General features: G+C 62.5%; 1 protein-coding gene across 1 annotated transcript; it reads right to left on the bottom strand.

The window, feature by feature from the left end:
- Window positions 1-7,271: 7,271 nt before the first annotated feature.
- Lpar2 (lysophosphatidic acid receptor 2) lies at window positions 7,272-9,250 on the bottom strand. Its single transcript, XM_013028407.1, has 2 exons — window positions 8,507-9,250; window positions 7,272-7,580 (listed from the first exon to the last, which is right to left on the bottom strand). Exons 1-2 carry the CDS (start codon window positions 9,246-9,248, stop codon window positions 7,273-7,275), a joined length of 1,050 nt encoding a protein of 349 aa, XP_012883861.1. The 5' UTR covers window positions 9,249-9,250; the 3' UTR covers window position 7,272.
- Window positions 9,251-9,453: the final 203 nt, after the last annotated feature.

The following is a 9,453-nucleotide window of genomic DNA, read 5'->3' as shown; positions in this document are numbered from 1 at the left end:
GGGGGGGGGCCACGCGCCAGAGCCCCCAGCCCCGAACCACCGCGAGAAGGGGGCAAGGGGGCCGGTGCCCCAGCGCCACGGCTCACGCCGCTCATTCTCACCACTGCAGAGACAGACCTGAGGATCACGGTTCTAAGCCAGCCCGGGCAAGAAGTCTGGGGGTCTTGACCTCCAAAGTAACCAGCAAAATGCCAGGCTGGAGGCGTGGCCCAGAACCTTCCTCCCAGGCCTCGCCTGCCAGGTGGTGCTGGTTCTCACCCCAGGAGCCCGGGCCTCAGCTGTGAGGCTTCTAACCTAGTGGGGCTCCTCCTCTTCCTGACCTCTTTGGGGGAGACCCCCACCACCTGCTCAACTGTGCCCCAAGTTAAAATCTTGCCAGAGCACCAGTGGCTCAGGCCTGTCATCCCAGCTACTCAGGAGGCTGAGATCTGAGGATCGCGGTTCAAAGCCAGCCCGGGCAAGAAAGTCTGTGAGACGCTTATCTCCAAGGAACCAAGCAAAAAGCCAGAAGTGGTGCTGTGGCTCAAGTGGAGGAGCCCCAGCTTTAAGTAAAGCTCAGGGGCAGTGCCCAGGCCCAGCACACACACACACACACACACACACACACACACACACACAGGTCCACGACCACCGGCAGTCTGTGGTGTGCTGGGGGGGGGAGGCAAAACAAAAGCAGAGTGGATGGTGTGGGTGAGCCCAGGCCGGCTGAGTGGGCGCGGGAAGCGCGGCTCCCGGTCTGTGTGGGTGCAGAGATCAGGGGCTGCGCGCTGTGGACGCCGTGGCCGTGACTAGGAGAGGCGGTGACCCTCGTGTCCCGGCCGGATCCTGTCCCCGACACCACGCAGCCTCGGGCACGGTGCTGTGCGGAGCCGGCTGTGCGGGGGCACACACAGGCAGGGCAGGTGGACATGCCTGGGGTTGGGGACTTCTGAGAAGTTTCCAGAAGCGCTGGGAGCAGGATGCAGTCCGCGCTGGCACGGGTGGAAGCGCCAGGCCCAGGCTGCTGTGTGTGTGAGAATCGGGGTGTGGGCGTGGAGCTGGACTGGCAAAGCCAATGAAGAAGGTTCCAGAAGCGCCAGAGGCTCACCCTGTCATCCCAGCTACTCAGGAAACAAATTGTTCAAAGCCAGCCCAGGCCGGTGTTCCACCTCACCCGTGGCACTGCGGCTCCAGCGGCAGAGCCCCAGCCCCGCCTGAACCCCACACAGCCAAAAGGCGTGTTCTCGTTGTTGTTGTTGTTGTTTGCCGTTTTTGTTGTTTTCCTTTTGTCCTTTGCTGTCGTTGGGGGAAGGGTTACCCAATGCCCACTATCTTCCCCAGCCACAGACTGCGCCCCGCAGGGGAGGGGGGTGGGGGCGCGTGTGGAGGGGAGGCTCGGCCTGCAGCCGCAGGACGTGCGTGCACGCGCAGCCTGCGTCCCCAGAGCGCCTGCGGAGGACAGCGGCCGCCCGCAGCCCCGCCACCGACACAGCCCTCCCAGAGAGGCGAGGCCGCAGTGGTAGAGCGTTGGTCTTCAGCTGAAGAGCTGGGGGACAGCGCCCGGGCCCAGAGTTCAAGACCCACGCACGACAAAAAAAAAAAAAAAAGGAAAAAAAAAAGAAGAGCCCATAAGCAGGGTGGAGGGAGGAGAGGCGGCTCTGCCGGGAGGCCTCACCCACACCAGGGCGCAGCCACACGCAGGGCCTGGCGCTGCCCCTCGGCTTTTTTGCTCCAGGCTGGCATTCCACTGCTTGAGCCACAGCTTTTTGGTAGTGAACTGGAGATCAAACTCCCACGGACTTGTTTTTGCCCTGGGCTAGTTTTGAACTGAGATCTTTAGATCTCAGCTTCCTGAGTAGCTGGGGTTACAGGAAGGAGCCACCGACCCTGGGCCTCTTTGTGTGTGGCTTAGAACACTTGTCTAGGGCATCCTGGCGGCTGTGGGGAGAAAAACAGATGGACACAGAGACAAAGATCCTCTACCCCAGAGCCCAGGGCTGTCTGAGACGCTGCCACGCCCGGGCCAGTGGGACTCAGCAGCCGGAGAGCTGAAGCCGGCAGGCGCGCGGGGACACGGGCCGCTGCCCGCTGCCGGCCACCATCACTGACACCTGATGAATGCAAATCTTATCACCCAGCTATCGCTAGGGTGAAGGGAGGGTGTGGGAGGGAGAGGGGAGGGAGGGGAGGGAGGGGCCCATGACACACCTACCTCAGGAGGAGGAGGAATGTCACCCAGCAGCCTACGTATTGAACATTGGGACGGAGGGGAGGCTCAGTACCAGGCACAGAGTCCTACTCTGTGGAACGGAGAGTCCTCTCCAGACCTTCCAGATTCCCCATGCTGAAAGGGGAAGCCTCTCTCAGCTGTAGCTGCATTCCCCTCCTTGCGTTGGTATTCTGGGGTGGACCACGAGGACACTGTTCAGGAATGGTGTTGGAACTTGGTGTGTGGTTGTGCTGGGATTTGAACTCAGGGCCTCACACTTGGTGGGGCTGATGCTTTACCACTTGAGCCACTTCTGGAATGTTACTGGTCCAGTGGAGATGAAGAGTCTCACGGACTTTCCTGCCTGGGCTGGGTTTGAACGGAGATCCTTGGGTCTCGGCCAGGCCTGACAGGGGTCACCCTGCTGGGTGGCCGGTGGGGGCTGCGGTGCCCGGCTCTGAGGAAGGAGGAGGGCTTGGGCCTCTGAGTCACGGTGAGGCAGGCCGCTCTTTCCCCGACCTGGGGCGCAGTCTGAGTGTGCTGGGGCCGAGGTGAGGCACAGGCCCTCCCTTGGCTCCGGTACTATCCACCACTCCTTATCATGGCTGACGGGAGTCGCCAGGGGCTGTGCGGAGCCGGCGCCGGCAGCTGGGGCCTCTGGGTGCCCACAGCCCTGGTTGACCCGGGAGCTGGGCAGAGGCCCCAGGCCCACAATCACAAGGACCTGCCCCGCAGACTGGAAGCAGCTCTGCTCCATCCGACCCTGCACAGCCGTGCCGACCCCACACAGCTGCGCCCTCCCGAGGACCCACCGCGGCTACGTCTGTCTACAGCCTGTGTCCGTCCCTCTCCCCCCCTGTCATTCATGGGGATGAACTCGGCCTGGGGGGTTCAAGGCCAGAACTCTACCACTTTGAGCCACAGCACCACTTCCGGTTTTCTCCTAGTTCATTGGAGATAAATCTCATAGACTTCCCACTGGGGCTGGCTTTGAACCACAATCCTCAGATCTCAGCCTCCAGAGTAGCTGGGTTGACAGGTGTGTGACCCGCACCGGCTCCAGTGTCATCTTAAGCCACTGGTCATTTGTCCCACGGAAACCGACACACGGAATGCTGCTGAACCGAACAGGAACGAGGACCGAACCCCGCGGGCACTCCTGCCAACCCGGGCTGCCTCAGGGCCGCACCACGAGCCTGGGGGCGCTGGGCGCCAGCGCGAAGCCAGACACGGGGCCGTGGCCCAAGTGGTGGAGCGCCAGCCTCGAGTGAAAGAGCCCAGGGCCGGCGCATGCGCACACGCGCAGGCCCCGCGGGCAAGGCCCAGGGCCGGTGCATGCGCACACGCAGGCCCCGCGGGCAAGGCCCAGGGCTGGCGCATGCGCACACGCAGGCCCCGCGGGCAAGGCCCAGGGCTAGCGCATGCGCACGTGCAGGCCCACGCAGCTTCTCTCCACACCCCGCTCCTCCTCCTCACCTGGGAACCTCCCGGCCACGGCTCCCAGCGCCTCAGAAGCTTCTGGGCCTTCTTCTCCCGCGGGCCTTTCCCGTCCCCACACAAGTCACCGCTAGTGTTACTTTGTGTCGGCTTGGGGGCTTGAACTCGGGGCCTGCGTGCGCCCTTCCCGCCTGGGTCCTCAAGGCCCTCTTGTGCCCCGTCCCCCGTCAGGGCGTCCCCGGCGCCCCCGCGCGGCTCCTGCCGGTAGCGCCCCAGCCGCCGCCGCAAGTTTGGGAGTCGCGCGTGCACAGGCCTGCCGGGTCCGCCCCCCTCGCGACAGCCAGCCAACCGGCGCTGGGTACCGCCCACACGCCCGCCCCCAACGCCACCCTCAGCCAACCGCAGCGGCTCTGGGCAGCTCAAGTGTACGCCCGGTAAGAGCTGACCAATAGGCGTTGGTCACCGCCCACAGACATGATTCCCTCCCCCCCCTGCCAATCGGAGCTGCGCACAGCCTGCCTCGCGGCTCCTGACTGGCTGGACGGTTGTCAAGGCAACGGCGATCCGCCTCCCCCCACTTTCTCCCGCGCCTTTCCTACCTGGAGCCCCTGGGGCTGCTCTCCGACAGGTCCGCGCTCGGGCTCCCCTTCCTCTCCACAGCCCCGCACCCTTTGCCCTCCCTCGGACCCCAGATCCTTCTTAGCCCCCACTCCTTGAGGCCCCCAGAATCTCAGCGTTGTCCTCACAGCCCGACCACCCTCTTTCTTTTTCCCTACCTGCCCCCCCCCACCTGGACAGCGCCCCCCATTCATTCCCAGAAGCCCCTGAGCATCGCGGGCCGGGACTGTGCGCCCGGCCCGGGCGGGCCCGCCTGCCAGCCCGCGCTGCCCTCATCTTTCTAGGTCCAGTGCAGAGGCACCTGAGCCGCCCGGAACATTCCAGGCCTAGAAAACGCTAGAACGTGCCCACAGCATGAAGGAAGACCTTCGCTGCGTGCACCCCAGGTCAGGAAATCCTCGCGGGACTCTGTCCCCAACGTTTAGGATGCACATTAGAAAAGGAAAAGAGAAAGGGACCAGGCTTGCAGAATGCCTTCCTCAAATGGAATCTTCTAGAAGCTGTTTGTGCTGGGACACACTTGAAGCCCCATCATGACCGGGCAGCCTCAGGACACGGTTTATCTTCTCGCAGTTGCTGGAAACTACAATGCCACCAGGCATGGCCTGAGTGTGGGGCACAGGGGACGCCGCGGGGGACAGCAAGGAACGGAAATGAGTTACACCGAGAGAGCTGATGGGGAAACCCCAGGCTCCCCTCAGTAACAGGAAGTAATTGAGCACGCAGAGGCCAGGAAGAGGGTGGCCTGTGTGAAAGGTCAGCCACACGCTGAGGAAACCTGACTGGTGGCCTTCAGAGAGCCCAGTGGAGGGGTGGAGGGTTGGCATTCAGTACTTCAGGGGAGCCGGGCCTGGTGGCACATGCCTATAATCCCAGCACTCAGAAGGCTGAGGGAAGACTGCACGTTCAAGAGCAGCCAGGGCCACCTAGGAAGAAGCATCCCAAGGGGAAACCTCGGTCCACAGAATGTGAAAGGACCCAGATGTTTTTGATTCTGCAGAAACAGATGTTTTATTGACGTTGATTAAAAAAGGGGGGGGGCTCAGAGGAGACCTGGATGTTCAGAGTTCTGCTGTTAACCCTGCGTGGGATCTGCACTGGTGGAGGAGAGCGAAGAACACACAGCGGCTGGCCCGCTGCCCAGGATGCCCCCCCGGGGGGTACTGAGGGGGACACGGCCCCCGGGGCACAGGGCTTGCGCCTCCACACATCAGAGGTGGGGCCAGCCCGTGTCAAGACCCCAGCCACAGGGGGCCTGGAAGAACCCCAGCTCTCAAATTCTCCATCCCGATTCCCATCTGCTGCACCTGGGACTCCAAGGGGTAGAGGCAATAGATCATGAGACGAAGACCGCTGGTCACGTGACAAGAGGGCAGGTGAGAGGGTCACCGACGGGCAGACGGAGGCCATGGCAGAGACAGAAGGAAGCCAAAGTGGCTGGAAGGCGGGTCCGTGGCAGTGTGCTGGCGTTGCATCGCATGCATGAGGCTCTGGGTTCGATTCCTCAGCACCATATACACAGAAAAAGTTGGAAGTGGCGCTGTGGCTCCAGTGGTAGAGTGCTCATCTTGAGCTGAAGGGACAGCACCCAGGTCTAGAGTTCAAGCCCCGCGACCGACAAAAAAAAAAAAAAAAAGAAAAAGGAAGCGGAAGTGACCGAGATTGGGAGAGACAGGGCCAGGAAAGCTCCTCGCACTGTCACCCCAGCTACTCGGGAGCTGAAATCTAAGGATCAAGATTCAAGGCCATCCCAGACAGAAAAGTCCGTAAGAGTCTCATCTCCAGTGAACCAGCAGAAAGCTGCAAGTAGAGCTGTGGCTCAAGTGATGGAGCGCCAGCTTTGAGTGGAAAAAGAGTGCAGGGTTCTGAGTTCAAGCCTCATTACTGGTATGCGAGCATTTACACATACACATACACACACACACACACACACACCAGTGAGAGTCTGGAGATACCACATCAAGATTCCTCCAGAAGCTGTGCACTGGTGGCTCACACCTGTCATCCTAGATACTTGGGAGGCTGAGATCTGAGGATTGAGGTTCAAAGCCACCTGGGCAGGAGAGTCTGTGAAACTTTTTTTTTTTTTTTGCCAGTCATGGGGCCTGAACTCTGGGCCTGGGCGCTGTCCCTCAGCTCTTCAGCTCAAGGCGAGCGCTCCACCACTTGAACCACAGCACCACTTCCAGCTTTTTCTGCTTATGTGGTGCTGAGGAATCGAACCCAGGGCCTCATGCATGCAAGGCAAGCGCTCTACCACTGAGCCACCTTCCCAGCCCCTGTGAAACTCTTATCTCCAATGAACCACCAGAAAACTGGAAGTGGTGGTGTAGCTCAAGTGGTAGAGTGCCAGCCTGGAGCTGAAGAGCTGAGGGACAGCGCCAGGCCCAGAGTTCAAGACCCACCACCAACAAAAAAAAAAAGAGAAAGACTCCTCCAGAGCCCAAGCCCCAGGAGATTGATCCAGGACAGCAGGACGGACAGAGACAGCACCGTGAGCCTTACCATCGCATGGGGTCTCCCTGTGAGCCCCTCGGTGCGAATGACGGCCTCCCCAGCACCCCTCGCTCTGCTGTTAGATGGAGCCGGCGGCCCAGCAGAGCCCACTGCACCCTGCCGGGAAGCTGGATGGGAAAGTCACTCAACACGGTACAAAACTGTCCACCATCACCACAGCCGCCGGCGCCGCTGGGTGCCTCTGGCTCACACCTGTCATTCCAGCTCCTCAGGAGGCTGAGATCTGAGGATCGCGGCTCAAAGCCAGCCCGGGCAGGAAAGTCCATGAAACTGATCTCCAATGAATCACCAGAAAACTGGAAGTGGCGCTGTGGCTCAGGTGGTAGAGCGCTGGCCTTGAGCTGAAGAGCTGAGGGACAGCGCCCAGGCCCAGAGTTCAAGGCCCACGACCCACAAAACAAAAACAAAACCATCCATTACAAACCCCTAACACCTGAGCTGAGGGAAGGACGGAGGCGGGAGCCAGTGGGCCTCTCCTCCCGACCCAGGCCCCGCGCCAGGCAGCGCCCGGGCTACAGGGTGGAGTCTATCAGCGGGTGGCCGTTCTCCCGCAGCGCGATGCGCGCGCCCGGCCCGGCGGAGGGCGATGCGCGCGCGGTCCCGGGGTCGGCCCGGCGCCCGCACGCCCAGCACAGGAGGCGGCGGAAGGTGCGGCGCATCTCGGCATCGCGGCAGGAGTACACGGCGGCGTTCACCAGTGAGTTGGCCTCGGCCAGGAGGAGGACGTACTTCTCCAGGGCCAGGACGTCGCAGGACTTGCAGTCCAGCCCGTCTAGGAGCAGCAGCACCTGGCCCGGCGTCCAGCAGACCACGAACGCCCCTGCGGGACGGAGGCGGGGCTAAGCCGAGCCGGGCCCGCGTGGGGCTGGGCCGAGCTGGCTTGGCAGGGACTAAGACAGGACTCCACACAGCTGCTCTGCTCAGGGTGGTCAGGGCCCTGGAAGCTTCTGTGTGGAAATCTCTTCATTGAGGACAATTGAGCTAATCCTTAGCTCACACCTCCTATCCCAGCTGCTCAGGAGGCTGAGATCAGAGGATCTCAGTTCAAAGCCAGCCCAGGCAGGAAAGTCCGTGAGCCTTTTTCTTTTGTCGGTTGTGGGGCCTGAACTCTGGGCCTGGGCGCTGTCCCTCAGCTCTTCAGCTCAAGGCTAGCGCTCTACCACTGGAGCCACAGCGCCACTTCCAGCCTTTTCTGCTTATGTGGTGCTGAGGAATGGAACCCAGGGCCTCAGGCATGCAAGGCAAGCGCTCTACCACTGAGCCACCTTCCCAGCCCCTCCATGAGACTTTTGATACCAATGAACCACCAAAAATGCGGGAGGCAGAGCTGTGGCTCAAAGTGGCGGTGTGCTAGCCTTGCATGAAAAAGCTCAGGGATAGCGCCCAGGCCCAGAGTTCAAGCCCCAGGACAGACAAAAAAAGAAAAAAGACCCGGGACCGGCACAAAATGTCAGCTCTGTTTTGGGACGGCAGGCAGGATGTGTGTCCACCCAAGTTCTTTTAGCACCAGTCCAGCGTGGTGGGGAAAGGCTTCCTGTGAAGCACAGGAGTCAGCGGGGCCTGCACCTGGTTTCCAAGGCCTTGCGGGCTGACCACGCAGGCTGGGCCTCGGAGCTTCTCCCTCCCTGGCAGCTCCTCAGAGAACCCCTCTCCTCAGATCACCTCACCCTTCCAACCTGCTCTCCCAGATAAAGTGTCCATGGGGTGGGGGTGGGGGGGAAATGGGGGAAGGGCAGGGATACTCACCCAGGATGATGACCACCGTCTTGACCAGGCTGAGCGTGGTCTCTCGGTAGCGGGGGTGGCAGCTCACGTGCTCGGCCATGCGCCGCACCCGCCTCCTGACGTAGAAGAAGATGCGCGCGTAGACGGCCACCATGAGCAGGAAGACCAGCAGGCTGGACAGTGCCCACACAGCCAGATAGGAGCGGCTGAGCAGGGGCGCCATGCGGGAGCAGCGGTCCAGGGCGCAGAGGCAGTGCCAGAAGTGGGCGGGCAGCAGGCCCAGGCCCAGGGCGGCCCCCCACACCCCCGCGATGAGCGCCAGCACGCGGCCGCGGGGCAGCTGGCCGTGCAGCTGCACGGCCATCACGCTGCGGTGCCGCTCCACGGCGATGGCCAGCAGCGTGGCCACCGACGCCGTCAGGCTGGTGTCCAGCAGGCCCTGCCTGAGGAACCAGGCGCTGAGGGACAGGCGGGCGGTGCGCGGGCCCGTGTGGAACATGAGGAAGAGGTAGGCCACCCCCGCGAAGAGGTCAGCGGCCGCCAGGTTGCCCAGCAGGTAGTAGATGGGCTGGTGGAAGCGGCGGTTGGAGGCGATGGCGGCGATGACCAGCAGGTTGGTCAGCAGCACCAGCGCGCTCACCGTCAGCCCCAGCGCCACCACCACCGCGTCCTTGGGCCGCCAGTGCGCGCTGAGCTCCTTGCCGCTGTGGTTGTAGAAGAAGCCGATGGTCTCGTTGTAGTAGCAGTGGCCCATAGTGACCATCTGAGGGGAGACAGACGGACAGAGGGACGGAGGGACACAGCGAGGTGAGGGGGGCGGCGCCCCGCCGGGGACCTGGGCGGGAGGGGCCCGCGCTGTTCGGTAATGAACCCTTTGATGAGCGATCCCGATCGGGGTGCTTTGTGTTGGCTCCTCGACGGCCCAGTCCGACCCGCGGGCCTCGCGCGGGGGCCGGGGCCGGGTCGGC

This window comes from Dipodomys ordii, unplaced genomic scaffold (assembly GCF_000151885.1).
Source record: "Dipodomys ordii isolate 6190 unplaced genomic scaffold, Dord_2.0 Scaffold108, whole genome shotgun sequence".
In the NCBI taxonomy this organism is placed as follows: domain Eukaryota; kingdom Metazoa; phylum Chordata; class Mammalia; order Rodentia; family Heteromyidae; genus Dipodomys; species Dipodomys ordii.
The sequence above is the reverse complement of the archived record's forward strand: the minus strand, read 5'-3'. Positions and strand labels throughout refer to the sequence as shown.